The 13,133-nt window shown below is 39.3% G+C and overlaps 1 protein-coding gene across 20 annotated transcripts in view; it reads right to left on the reverse strand.

The window, feature by feature from the left end:
* Positions 1–511: 511 nt before the first annotated feature.
* Positions 512–13,133, reverse strand: part of MITF (melanocyte inducing transcription factor) — a 178,537-nt gene continuing 165,915 nt past the window's right edge. For 13 of the 20 annotated variants that reach the window (XM_072128673.1, XM_072128670.1, XM_072128682.1 and 10 more), the window contains 2 exons: positions 12,290–12,455; positions 512–9,892 (listed from right to left, as the gene is read on the reverse strand). In XM_072128673.1, coding sequence (XP_071984774.1) covers positions 9,497–9,892; positions 12,290–12,455 — 562 coding nt within the window. In that variant the 3' untranslated portion in view covers positions 512–9,496. The remainder of the gene's footprint in view (positions 9,893–12,289; positions 12,456–13,133) is intronic. The other 7 variants (XM_072128675.1, XM_072128674.1, XM_072128671.1 and 4 more) reach the window with 1 other exon arrangement.

Genomic DNA, 13,133 nt, shown 5'->3' on the forward strand with positions numbered 1-13,133 from the left:
TGCAGGTAAGCGCGTGTCAAGCAACACTTTTTTTTTTAAATGCGGCGGTTTTTCCAAATCCGTGGGGTTTTAGTACGGCCACACCCCCCATTTCCGTCACGTGCACGACGGCGCCGATGCGCCACAATCCGATCGCGTGCGCCAAAAACCCGCGGCAATTTAGGGAAAATCGCAGCAAAACGGAAAATTTTGGGTAACCCGCCGGAAAAACACGATTCAGGCCCTTAGTAAATGACCCCCTTTGTCTTAAAGGGGTTTGTCCATGAAAGAAAGTTCTCAAATTTGAACCCCCTAGTGATGCTTCCACAATAAAGATAATTTTTAACCCATTATTTTAGAACTTTAGTCAGTTTTATTGTTGTTTCCGTTCCATCACTCCGTGATGATCAGTGTAAGATTCAGAAGAAAAAATTTGTAACAAATGGAAACTACAGGTCTTTAAGCAAAAAATAAGCCCTTCTACAGCCATAGCCCCCCCCCCCCAAAAAAAAAAATTAAAAAGAATCCAAAAGTGAAAAAACTGTTCTTTATTCATTCCATCAATAACAATAGTGTAAATGTCTTCATTGGATACATTTCCATTGACCCATATCGTACATGGAAACAAATTATTATCCACTTCACCGCAGCCCCGAGCAGCCGAAAGTGAACATCAACAAAACATTACAAGTACAAATCAAGTGTCATCTCATCCCGTTACCAAAAATTCTAGGTAAGCATGCAAAAAACAAGTCCTCTCTCCAGTGCAGTCATAACCAACATACATGTCGTCTTTGTGCTTCTTATGCATCACATTTAATTAACAGAGGCGGCCATTTTTGTCTTGGCTATGAAATTTTATTACATCATTTCAACCTGGGAGGAGTCTTCTTAAAGGCACGGTACAAAAACAAGACCCTCTGTAAATTTATTGCTCATTTAAAAATAAATAAAAGACACAAAAACACAATATTTCATTCAATAAAGATCAAAGGAATTAAAGGAAAAGTACAGGAAAATAAAAACAAAACATAAAAATTGTGTCCAGCGCAGAGAATGGCCTAAGGGGGCGGAGCATGACACAGATTTAGAAATTCCAATAAAAGAAATCCTTTCAGGGAATAGAACAGAATATTTTTTTAAGTGATCCTTTAACAGAGACAATTTTTTTAAAATTCCAAAAAATTCGACATTCCACCTTCATTTAGTAAAATTACTTGTGGCCTCGATGTGAGATTTAGAACTCTGGCATATGCTAATAAGAATTAACATACTATGTAAAGTAAATTTTATGATGAATTTGAGCCCCTCCCCATCCCAAACGCCTAAAGATTTTACAGATACAATATTTAAAGAAAATTAACAATGTAACATGAAGGCGCCCAGAGATGGAGAAACGTTTTACTACGTTAGCACAACGCCTTTATATCATGGTTTTGCAGAATAAAACAAAGCCGGTCCAGGCGGGGCCTCACAGATGAAGGTTATAATATTTTGTAATAACCCTATTCCAACCGTTCCTGTAGCCTCCCTATAGTTGTAAGCATGACCACTTACCTCTCCCTGCTCATGCTTGTTACATTCACCTCCAGCTAAATAAGGAGAGACTGAGAAGAACAGGAGAGGTAAGTTGTCCGGTTAGTACAGTCAGTGCTTAAAGAAAACTATGGGCCGAGAAAATGCAGGAAAGGGTTAGAAATCACCATAGAAGTCAGGAAGAGAGGAGGCAGGGAGAGTGGAGGCAGGGAGACCGGAGGCAGGGAAACCAGAGGCAGGGAGAGCGGAGGCAGGGAGAGCGGAGGCAGGGAGAGCGGAGGCAGGGAGAGCGGAGGCAGGGAGAGCGGAGGCAGGGAGAGCGGAGGCAGGGAGAGCGGAGGTGGGGAGACCGGAGGTGGGGAGACCGGAGGCGGGGAAACCAGAGGCAGGGAGACCAGAGGCAGAGAGACCTGAGGCAGAGAGACCTGAGGCAGAGAGACCGGAGGCAGGGAAACCAAAGACAGGGAGACCGGAGGCAGGGAAGCAGGAGGCAGGGAGAGCGGAGGCAGGGATAGCGGAGGCAGGGATAGCGGAGGCAGGGAGAGTGGAGGCAGGGAGACCAGATGCAGTGAGACCAAATGCAGGGAAATCGGAGGCAGGGAGAGCAGAGGCAGGGAGACCAGGGGGAGGGAGACCGGATGGAGGGAGACCAGAAGCAGGGAGCCCAGATGCAGGGAGACCAGAGGCAGGAAGAGGGAAGGCAGGGAGACCGGAGGCAGGGAGATTGATGGCAGGGAGACCGAAGGCAGGGGTTCAGGACAGTGTAACCCTCAGTTACACTGAATGCGACGAGATACTACACAGGTAATTTCTTAACAAACTAAGCAGATTTTTTTAAATACACAACACAATATTATCATTTATCTTTTATCCATTTTGTATAATTACTATGACTACATTTTTTTTTACATAATTCTATAACTGTATTTTCTTTCATTGTGTATGTTGTTTTTATTAGTACTATGTTATAAATCTCACTAATATATATATTTCTTTTTACAAGTCTTTGCTAGAACTCAACTGTCACTAAAAAAAATGTGCTTCTTAACCCTCGAAAAGTCTTGGCCACGTGATGAAGATTTCCATTGAGTTTGTGCTGTAGAATACCTATTTGATGAAAAGTATTTTTTTTTTGTACCTGAGATTGAAGGGTAATACTGCATCTGCCATTGTTCAAAAACTTTTTGAAAATGTAGGTCATGGTTTATTATCAACATTTTCCACCTGCCATAAAAATCACAGTTTCTGCATGAAACAGAAATGCATTTACTATTCTAAATTTTTTTACGATTTGGAGAACTAAAATAAACTGTACAAAAAAAAAAACAAATCTATAAAATTTCTGTACTGAAAAATACAAAAAGTTAAATGAAATTAAAAGATGTGAATATTATATCTGCACAGGACCACAAAATAAATGAATAAAAAACTATTCCTAATTTTAGGAATACAGAAGTTTTTTTCTAGAGTTGGAAACACAACCTGAGTCTATGTCACATTTCTAAATTATACATCAATTTTATTGAATTATTGAAGCGACTTATAATCATTCATATTGTCCAGTAATTCTCTAGTCCCCATCTAAACTAATTCACATTTCAAGGCTCCCAGGACTATAGTTTGTTACTCTATAGACGGTCTCTTAGAAATTTTTCTATAAAATGCCATAATTTTTTTTTTTTTTACCAAAACCAGAAATGCTCTAAAAAATGAATAGTGAAATATTCACTATGGCCAACTGGAGTTCCCTGGACCCACCAGATAAAAACATTTTCCCCTCATCATCTGCTCATCTCCATCAACCCCTAGGAAATAGACCCAAGTAGCTTACAAATTGGGTTGTCTTCTCGTAGACCTCTAAGGACCACTATTGGAATATGGGCCAACCAGAGGATCATCCCGTACAATACGGGCCAGTCCAACACTGAGGCATATTTACAAAGGTCCAGGATGTTCTCAAAATGGCACATCTCCCTCTCACCTCTTCTGATATCTACTAGAACATGTGGTACAAAAATGTATAAAATTGACCAATGAGCATCACCATTTCCTTTGTTGTTTGGGCGTTGGTTGGACGTTGGTTGGACGCGTCCCTCTAAGGGTCACCCTACAAACTACTGTAGGTAGCGTATAGGACATCCTTTATTTGTCCATCAGTAACCTCTCCCCCCAGCTTCTTCCCATATATAAACAATCGGCGTGGCTAAAAATTTATGCCGTTAAATGAAATCTACCACATGGAGACATTGATTTTAACCTAAGCACACTTATGTGTTAGCGTGTGGCCTCTGCAACTGGATCCGTTCTTCATTAGCCAGGAAATTATTTTTCTCTCAAAAATGTGTAAATTGGCCTCAGGGGCTCCTGTATACGTCACAGGGAACCACTTCTGGCTATGTCCGCTGCTAATTATTGATGCCTCTGCTGGGCGTTTATGTCCTCCTCCTCCCTCCCCTTCCTTTGCCAGAGAGTCCGTAACATCAGCTGGCTCTCGGCAATTCCCACAAATTGAGCAGCCGACGTCACCGGCTCTCTGGTAGAGGGAGGAGAGAGAGGAGGAAGACATAAATACACAGTAGACATATGAATAATTAACAGCAGGTAGAGCCATAAGGGGCTCTTGTGTATGTTGCTGGAGCCCCTGAGGCTAATTTATATATTTTTTAACCCCCAGATGGGCACACAGCAACATGTAAGTGTGCTTAATTTAAAATCAATAGGTTGGGATTTATCACGACTTGACCGCCTGTTTTCTGACCTTGATTTATCCGCCCTCTGTGCCGGTTGGGGGAGTGGGTGGTGTCGGGAAATGCAGTGGCCTGATTCATTGTCAGACCTGGTATAGACCCCGGAGTGAATCTGAGCTGCCCGCTGGGATTTTTTCAGGAGATACGTTCCGGGAGTTGGGGGGGTCCTATCATATGATAAATGTGTAGATTTCCTTTAATATAGAGAGGAGTCTAGCAGCCAATCATCTCTCAAAAACTGATGGATCAGGTGGTTGAATCCCCCCCCCCCCCCATATCTGCCATCAGAGGAGAATTAATAAACTCCATACACATTGGCCAAACTTGAGAAAATTATCTGATTTGCCAAATTTTAATCCAAAAAGTTGGGGAAGTACAGGCAGCACGGATTGTACGGTGATGGGACGTGCCAAACCAGTAAGATCCGGTTAAAATTGGTCAATACATTTCCGGGAGAAATACATTTTTACCATAACAGACACGTCGGGAGAGCCGAGAGGTCAAAGTTTAAGATGAAGCATACTGTTTTTTTAAGTCCCGGGACAAAATCGCCTGATAATAGGTCTGGAGTTTCACATCATTCTGGAAGCACTTATGGTTGGACAAGAACATTTGGCAACGTCCGTGTTCACAATTCGCTATACTAAACCGAGAAGGTTTCACTAAGCCACACATCAGTCAGTGCGGAAGAGTCCAAAAACTAGACCGTCCATTAAGGCACTTCATTCTGAAGGAGAATTTTCTATCGCGACTACAACTAAACAAAAACTTCTTCACACATTAAAAAAAATTAGGCTACAACACGTTCAGCCCATGAATATGCCTAATTTTCATTAAAATACAATAAAAACTACTATTATTGCATAGATCTATATGAATTATTAATACATCGAGCCTATCTGTACATCGTAGTTGCAGATTAAAATCCAAACACATCATTAAAATGGTTTTCCTTGAAAAAACAAAAACTTTAAGTTACAGTTATGTCAACATATACCTGTTTTTCCATTTTTTTTTTTTTTTTAAACAGAACACCTTCAGATAAAACTGGAATAACTTCATAAAATTTGTTTATTATTCACATTGCCCAAAAAAAAAGGAACACTGAATCAGTAAAAAAAAAAAAAAACAAAAAAAAAACTTAGATTCCAAACAAGTTTAACAAACTTCTAAAAATAAATATTTTTCTTAAATTTTTTTTTCTAAAGATCTAAAAACCGGTAAATCTGAAAACTCTATCCCACATGAATGAATAAAGATAATAATCCTTAATGTCCGTGTAATAAGTTTTGAAAAAAAAACCTTCTTTACATATAAAACAAAAAGAAAAAAACAGCTGAAATGGTTGGCAAAATTGTGCACTTTTAAGATGCATTTTTTTTTTGTAATGTGAAAGATAAAAAAAAAGTGCATTTTGACCCATCATAAATTGTCAAATTATCACACAATTAAAAAAAAAGATAAAAATTGTTGAACATTAATAAAATTAATAAAAGTTTTTCATTTATAACTTACAGCCGCCAGGTAAGTGATCACCTTCATTCCACATTCTGTTGTGTATCCCTCCACTTTCTCCACTTTCAACAATATTTTACAAAAACACATCCATCAAAATTTTTTTTTTATTGTTTTCGATTTTCCGTTTGCAGCTCTAAAACGAAATGTAGTGGTTCCGAATTTTAGCTGCTGAAAAATTTTTTTTAGTTTTATGCCAGGTTCATTCTGGTGTAGAATCATCCTAAACACTGTGCCTGGAACGGGTGCATAGGGAAGTGCGTAGGGCACGCCCCTAAACACTGACATGGCGTGGAGGCGGAGCAAGGGGGGAAATAGTCACAACTCCTGACTGTACGGCAGGAAATAGTCACAACTCCTGACTGTACGGCAGGAAATAGTCACAACTCCTGACTGTACGGCAGGAAATAGTCACAACTCCTGACTGTACGGCAGTACAAGCCTTGATAAATCCCGCCCTATGGAGTTTTTGTTGCTTTTTGGGGACATTTTTGCTATAAGTTTTTGGGTCAAAGGAATTGCTACAAAAGGCACGGAAACTATAAACGAAGGACAACTTTTTTCTGCTGAATCGTCTCCTGACTTTGGCTTACAAATCTAAGGCGAAATCTGTAGCCAAAATGTAACAAAACCTCAATTTTGTATAGTTTTTAAAACATGAAATTCAAGTAACCTGACCCGGTTTTCTGTTCCATATTGAACATGAGCTCTGAGTACCAAATAAACTTTGGAGTACTGACCCCTTTTAGCCCTTCTCAGCAGTGGGTGACCTTCTATTTAGACTTATAAGGGGCTGTAACAAAGCCAGAGAGGATAAAAGATCTCTCTCCACAATTAATCACCTTCTGACCCTTCTACATTTTGCCTTAAAATGAACCCTAAAAAGTAATTTCTTACTGCACCGAGATCTGTATTCCATGGGCCATCCACTAAAATCGGGCATCAATTCCTCCACAGTGACCTGCACAGTTTCACGTTTCCATACTAATAGAGGTCACACTTACCCGGATTGACCCTCTGCTACTTCAAAAATTAAAAAAAACCTTTTCGGGCATTTTAAATGGGACAATTTACCAACCTTAAGAAGAACTTCTCCATTTTCCAAAAATGTAACAAAAGAATAACAAAAAAGACACCTCTTTAACAGAAGTTATGCAGTAGTTATTCTCAAAGCTTGTCTAGAGTTGAGTTACTTGTCCATTCAGTAGACAATTGTGGAACCATTTTTGAAAAATTCATTAGATCAATAAAGTTGGCGTCTTCACTGCTCGGTTGGAACAAAAGTGGGGACTCAGGCCGGAGGCACATGACCATGGTCTGTTCATGAAAAACGGACCGTCCAGATTTCACAGACCAATCACTATGATGCACAGTATCTCATGCTCTGCATTGTGGTCATTCGGTTGTCCTCCTGCCAGCACACAGCCTGTTTTTAATGGACTCACCATGGCTGCGTGTCGCTGGCCTGAGTGGCAAACAAGTGCAGTTTTTTTCCCCCCAGACATGAAGGAGATGCTTTTGTCTTAACTAAAGATAAGCGAACCCAAAGTGTAGGTTGAGCGTTAAGACACGTTCCACCCATCCCAGACATATCTCCGGATTGGCTGCCGATCCGGCAAATTAAACCTCTAACAACTAGCAATGGCTATCATTGGCCAGGGGGAAACCATAGCTAGTTGCTAGAGGCATTAGTTTTCCAGATTGGCTGGTCAATTCGGGTCTGGAGTAATGTGCCCGACGTCGACCCTACACTTCGGGTCCTCTCCATCTGGCCATCTTGGCAGCAGCTAAGCTTTAGGCCCCATCCTGCATTTTAGGTGTAAAATACTGTAAGGCGATGTGACCATCGTGTTGAGCATCTTCCACTACTCCTTACTAGATGTCCAAGTGTCGATACCAGTTCATGTTTCACATTCGAGTACAACATTTTCTATGTTTCCAAGACCCAGACCATTTTAGTATTTATAAGGTTTCAAAAAGTTCCCCAATTGGGGAAACTTTAAAGGACACTTATAAGTTATGACCTGATAGAGATATACTCTATTGCTTAAATCTTTTTCACTAAAGTGTGGTCATCCGTTCTAGATATTGGCATGGGGAAGGGGGGGGTCCTATGATCCATACTATGGTTTGAGTCAACTTTTCCACGGGTGACTATATTTTAAAGGTTGCAGATGCCCCTAATATTTCACTCATCAACCAGGGACAGATGATCAAATCATCAGATGATACAAACCTTGTGAATGACTCAGTCCCCCACTGCTGAGAGTATTAGGTATTACTTTACCTTAAATAAGTGTCAGATTATCAGAATTTCTAGTCTATTGATAAAAAAAAACAACTTTACTGTACAAATTCCAATTTTTGCCATGTCAACCATCACAGATTAGCCGAAATATGCAACTGGTACAATATTTACATCTCAAACTTAACAACTCAATCTGATATCCTTGGCTACATCTAGTTCAGCTTCCGCGGGGGCGGGGACTGAAATAGAATCCTTTGTACATGCCCCACCCCTGAAGACCCTGTATATTGCATATTGCAATGTATCAGTATTGCTTAAAGGGTTTCTCTTATTTAATAATTTTTCACCTGGTTTCACAAATATCCCCTTATCTTGGAATAGAGTTTTACAGATCAGACCTGAATAAGACATTACAGTGTGCCTTCAACCAGGAGACAGATTAGGGAATTACACTTCCGATATTGAAAAACACTTAAATGTTGACTTGGATATCTCCAAATGGGAGGTACACTATGAAACTTTCTTTGAAATCCTGAGTGAAGAACGTTAAAAAAATCCAAAAAAATAAATAAAAATACTGCTTAAAATACCTTAACAAAAGTATTTTCTGATCAATGGCAATGGAAGCACTCAGCCAAGAACCTTCGACAGTGTCAAGGGTGTACATGCCAGAAAGGAGGCTCTAAGGCTTTGGAAATGGGGGACCAAACTCTATTAGGGTCTACTGGATGCCAACAATTTACAAGGTTCTTTTACCAAAAGTGCTGAACCCTCAAGGAAAATGAGGTGGAAGAATGGGAATGGGAATATCTTGGGGGCAAATATTGTACTATTTCAGAATGATTTTAGATGAAAGATCTAGAAGTTAACCTTGGACCATCAAAGCAATGGCCTCCAGTTGGGGCAAAGAAGCAAACAGTTTGGTAATTGGCCCAAGGGTCATGGAAACGGCTTGGAGGGGGTAATAACCACGATGCATTTCTTTCCTGTGCCATAAAACTGGGCCCCATAAATGAAGGCCTATATTTCTTATTGCCATGGAGCCTCCTGTCTTCTAATTACACCATTGACTTCTTCTGCTCTTACATAATCTGAGACTATGGAAATGTCTAGATATTTGGTTTCTATACATTCATTGTATTGACATATGGTTCATTCCCAGCTCATCTCAACTAGAGAGATACCTGACCACTGATACAGGGCGACTGGCGGACTTGACAATCGGTTATGTCCTCCTTAAAGTGGATAGAACTAGACCTCTCATGCACAATACTTTGGAGGACAAGAAAGTCATAAAATGCACAAGTATCTTTCGAAAAAAAAAAAATTCTAAAAAATAAAAACAATGCATAAGTGCTGGCCTATGGATGAAACACAGCGAAATTTCTATCAAATTGAACTATCTAGAAATCTACTGCTTCGAAATAGTACAAGATATGGAAGTCTGTTGGAGGGCGTTTACCACCCGATGCTAACAGTGGTGGTCGTTGTCTTCCATACTGATGCTGCTCCTCCGGCTGTTGGCTTTGGAGGTTCCGGGAGATAATGAGTGAAGGGTTTCGTGTACTCTTGGTGAAAGGGTATCGTCCATGAATATGTCTTCCAGTTTGGAGCCCTTCTTTGTGGGCATGCTGTAGGCGGTGGGAGAGTCAGTAATGTTCCTGATGTTGTTGCTAAATGTGATGGTGCCGTCGTTGAGATCCAGGGTGGAGGTGCCCGTGAGCTCGTGGTGGTTTTGTAATAATTCTTGGTTGCAGCTGTCCAACATGGGTTCCTGCTTGATGACCCGGCTGACAAGGTCAGAAGAGCAGAGGCCGGTGGCGGGCATGATGGAAAGTCCATGAGCTCTGGCTTGCATTTCAAGCTCCTAAAAATGTACAAAGAAACATGGTGACCATCAAACTATGAAGAACATGGAAGTTAAAAACATAGAACAAAGAGTTGGACCTTCCACAGACTATAGATTTCAAACTTTTTCCAGAATTTCTACAGTCTAGTTTTTTTTACGCAAACACTTCAAACACCAACCATCTTATAGGGGCAGATTTACTTACCCGGTCCATTCGCGATCCAGCGGCGCGTTCTCTGCGGCGGATTCGGGTCTTTTCCGGCGATTCACCAAGGCAGTTCCTCCGACGTCCACCAGATGTCGCTGCTGCACTGAAGTTCCCTGAGGTCCGCCGGAATGCACCATCCTATACCTGGTGAAGGTAAGCGCGTGTCCCGCAACACTTTTTTTTTTTTGAATGCGTCGGTCTTTCCAAATCCGTTGGGTTATCGTTCAGCCACGGCCCCCTGATTTCCGTCACGTGCATCCCGGCGCCAATGCGCCAAAAACCCGGGGCAATTCAGGGAAAATCGGCGCAAATCGGAAATATTCGGGTAACACGTCGGGAAAACGTGAATCGGGCCCTTAGTAAATGACCCCCATAGTGTTTTATGACAGTGTTATACCACACTCAAAGACAACAAGGCATTACATACAAGATAGGGTCCATTGGTTTGTTCTAAAGTAGAATTTGTATGTAAGTCGAAACTTTATATTTTATAATTGTAGATCCAGGCAAAAAAATTTTTTGCCCCAGTGACAAATTTTTTGCTGTAATTGGACCAAGGATTGTCAATAAAGCTTCAAAAAAACTTTTGGATCCTGGTTACCATTCTGACTACGACTACGAATTTGACATTCCAAGTGGATTAATCTTCTCCCTTACTAATGGACAATGGAAAAGGAAACTTCTTCCCTCAGAATAAGGACGGAGACTCCTCAAACATTTATACCCTTCCCTCCCAACCTAACACAAAGAAGGATCTACAATATAAGTAATATTTATACACTACTTTTCGAGATTTCTACAAAGTTTTGACCGATCCCTGGCCCAAGTAGAGATTCATTAGGAAATAGTCTTTGGCGTCTGTGTGCACAATAACATGAGGCGTATGACACGTGTCAGTACACATTATCAGGATGCGTCTTCACAAAGCTAAATTTACCATTACATAACACAAGCGCCTCCAGGCACCGGTATAAGATATATCCATTTAGTGAAGATAATCGCACCTTCCACTCATTATCAAGGTGCCGAGTGATGAATGGGGAAAAAAACTGCTAAGACGAGGAAGAAACATAAATGTAAATGAGTTTTAATTGGTCTGAAGTGGAAGGCAATGCTCCGGAGATAAGGGGGCCCACACATCCGGGAATAAGAAGTATAAGGTGTTATTACATTACTTTCTATAACATCCACCATCTATCTATCTCATATCTATCTATCTATCTCATATCTATCTATCTATCTATCTCATATCTATCTATCTCATATCTATCATCTATCTCATATCTATCTCATATCTATCTATCTCCTATCTATCTATCTATCTCATATCTATCTATCTATCTCATATCTATCTATCTATCTATCTATCTCATATCTATCTATCTATCTATCTCATATCTATCTATCTATCTATCTCATATCTATCTATCTATCTATCTCATATCTATCTATCTATCTATCTATCTCATATCTATCTATCCATCTCATATCTATCTATCCATCTATCTATATATCTATCTATCTATCATATATCTCATATCTATCTATCTATCTATCTATCTCATATCTATCTATCTATCTATCTATCTCATATCTATCTCATATCTATCTATCTATCTATCTCATATCTATCTCATATCTATCTATCTATCTATCTATCTATCTCATATCTATCTATCTATCTATCTCCTATCTATCTATCTCATATCTATCTATCTATCTATTTATCTATCTCATATCCATCTATCTCATATCTATCTATCTATCTATCTATCATATATCTCATATCTATCTATCTATATATCTATCTATCTCATATCTATCTATCTATCTATCTCATATCTATCTATCTATCATATATCTCATATCTATCTATCTATCTATCTCATATCTATCCATCTATCTATCTCATATCTATCTATCATATATCTCATATCTATCTATCTATCTCATATCTATCTCATATCTATCTATCTATCTATCTATCTATCTATCTCATATCTATCTATCTATCTCCTATCTATCTATCTCATATCTATCTATCTATTTATCTATCTCATATCTATCCATCTATCTCATATCTATCTATCTATCTATCTATCTATCTATCTCATATCTATCTAATATTATATCTTCTGTCTATCTATGATATGTATCATCCCTTTCCCCCACATAACATAGTTGCCCGGATATCGCACAGCACTGACCTGTATTCTCAGCAGTAGGTGTCGGTTCGCATGTTCCAGCTTCTTCTGCTTATTCTCCAGCTCCTTGGAGCGCTGCTGTTCTCGCTGCAGTTTGCGGATATAATCCACTGAGGCTTTCAGGATCGTTCCCTTGTTCCAGCGCATATCCCTAAAACACACAATTTCGCTGCATTCATACAATGCATACAAAAATCCACATTATGGTATGTAACCAATATTTTGACAAGATAGATAGATAGATAGATAGATAGATAGATAGATAGATAGATATGAGATAGATATGAGATAGATATGAGATAGATAGATATGAGATAGATAGATAGAAGATAGATAGATAGATATGAGATAGATAGATAGAAGATAGATAGATAGATAGATAGATAGATAGATATGAGATAGATAGATAGATAGATAGATATGAGATAGATAGATAGATAGATAGATATGAGATAGATAGATAGATAGATAGATAGATAGATAGATATGAGATAGATAGATAGATAGATAGATATGAGATAGATAGATAGATAGATAGATATGAGATAGATAGATAGATAGATAGATAGATAGATAGATAGATAGATAGATAGATAGATAGATGATAAATAAATAGAGGGACAGATATGAGATGGATATTAGATAATATAATATAAATAAAGGAATAATAGATAGTATAATATAGATAGACAGGTAACGGGGGTTTTTTGCTGAATCTCTGCTTGGTATCTCTGTGTGTAGCACTTGCCCCCTATATCACATATACTATCTATCCCCTGTGCTTGGCCTGTGTATATAAGCTCCATCTCTATCTCTCTGTATCTCTCCTATAGACGGTCACCTCCTG

Source organism: Engystomops pustulosus, chromosome 10 (genome assembly GCF_040894005.1).
Source record: "Engystomops pustulosus chromosome 10, aEngPut4.maternal, whole genome shotgun sequence".
In the NCBI taxonomy this organism is placed as follows: domain Eukaryota; kingdom Metazoa; phylum Chordata; class Amphibia; order Anura; family Leptodactylidae; genus Engystomops; species Engystomops pustulosus.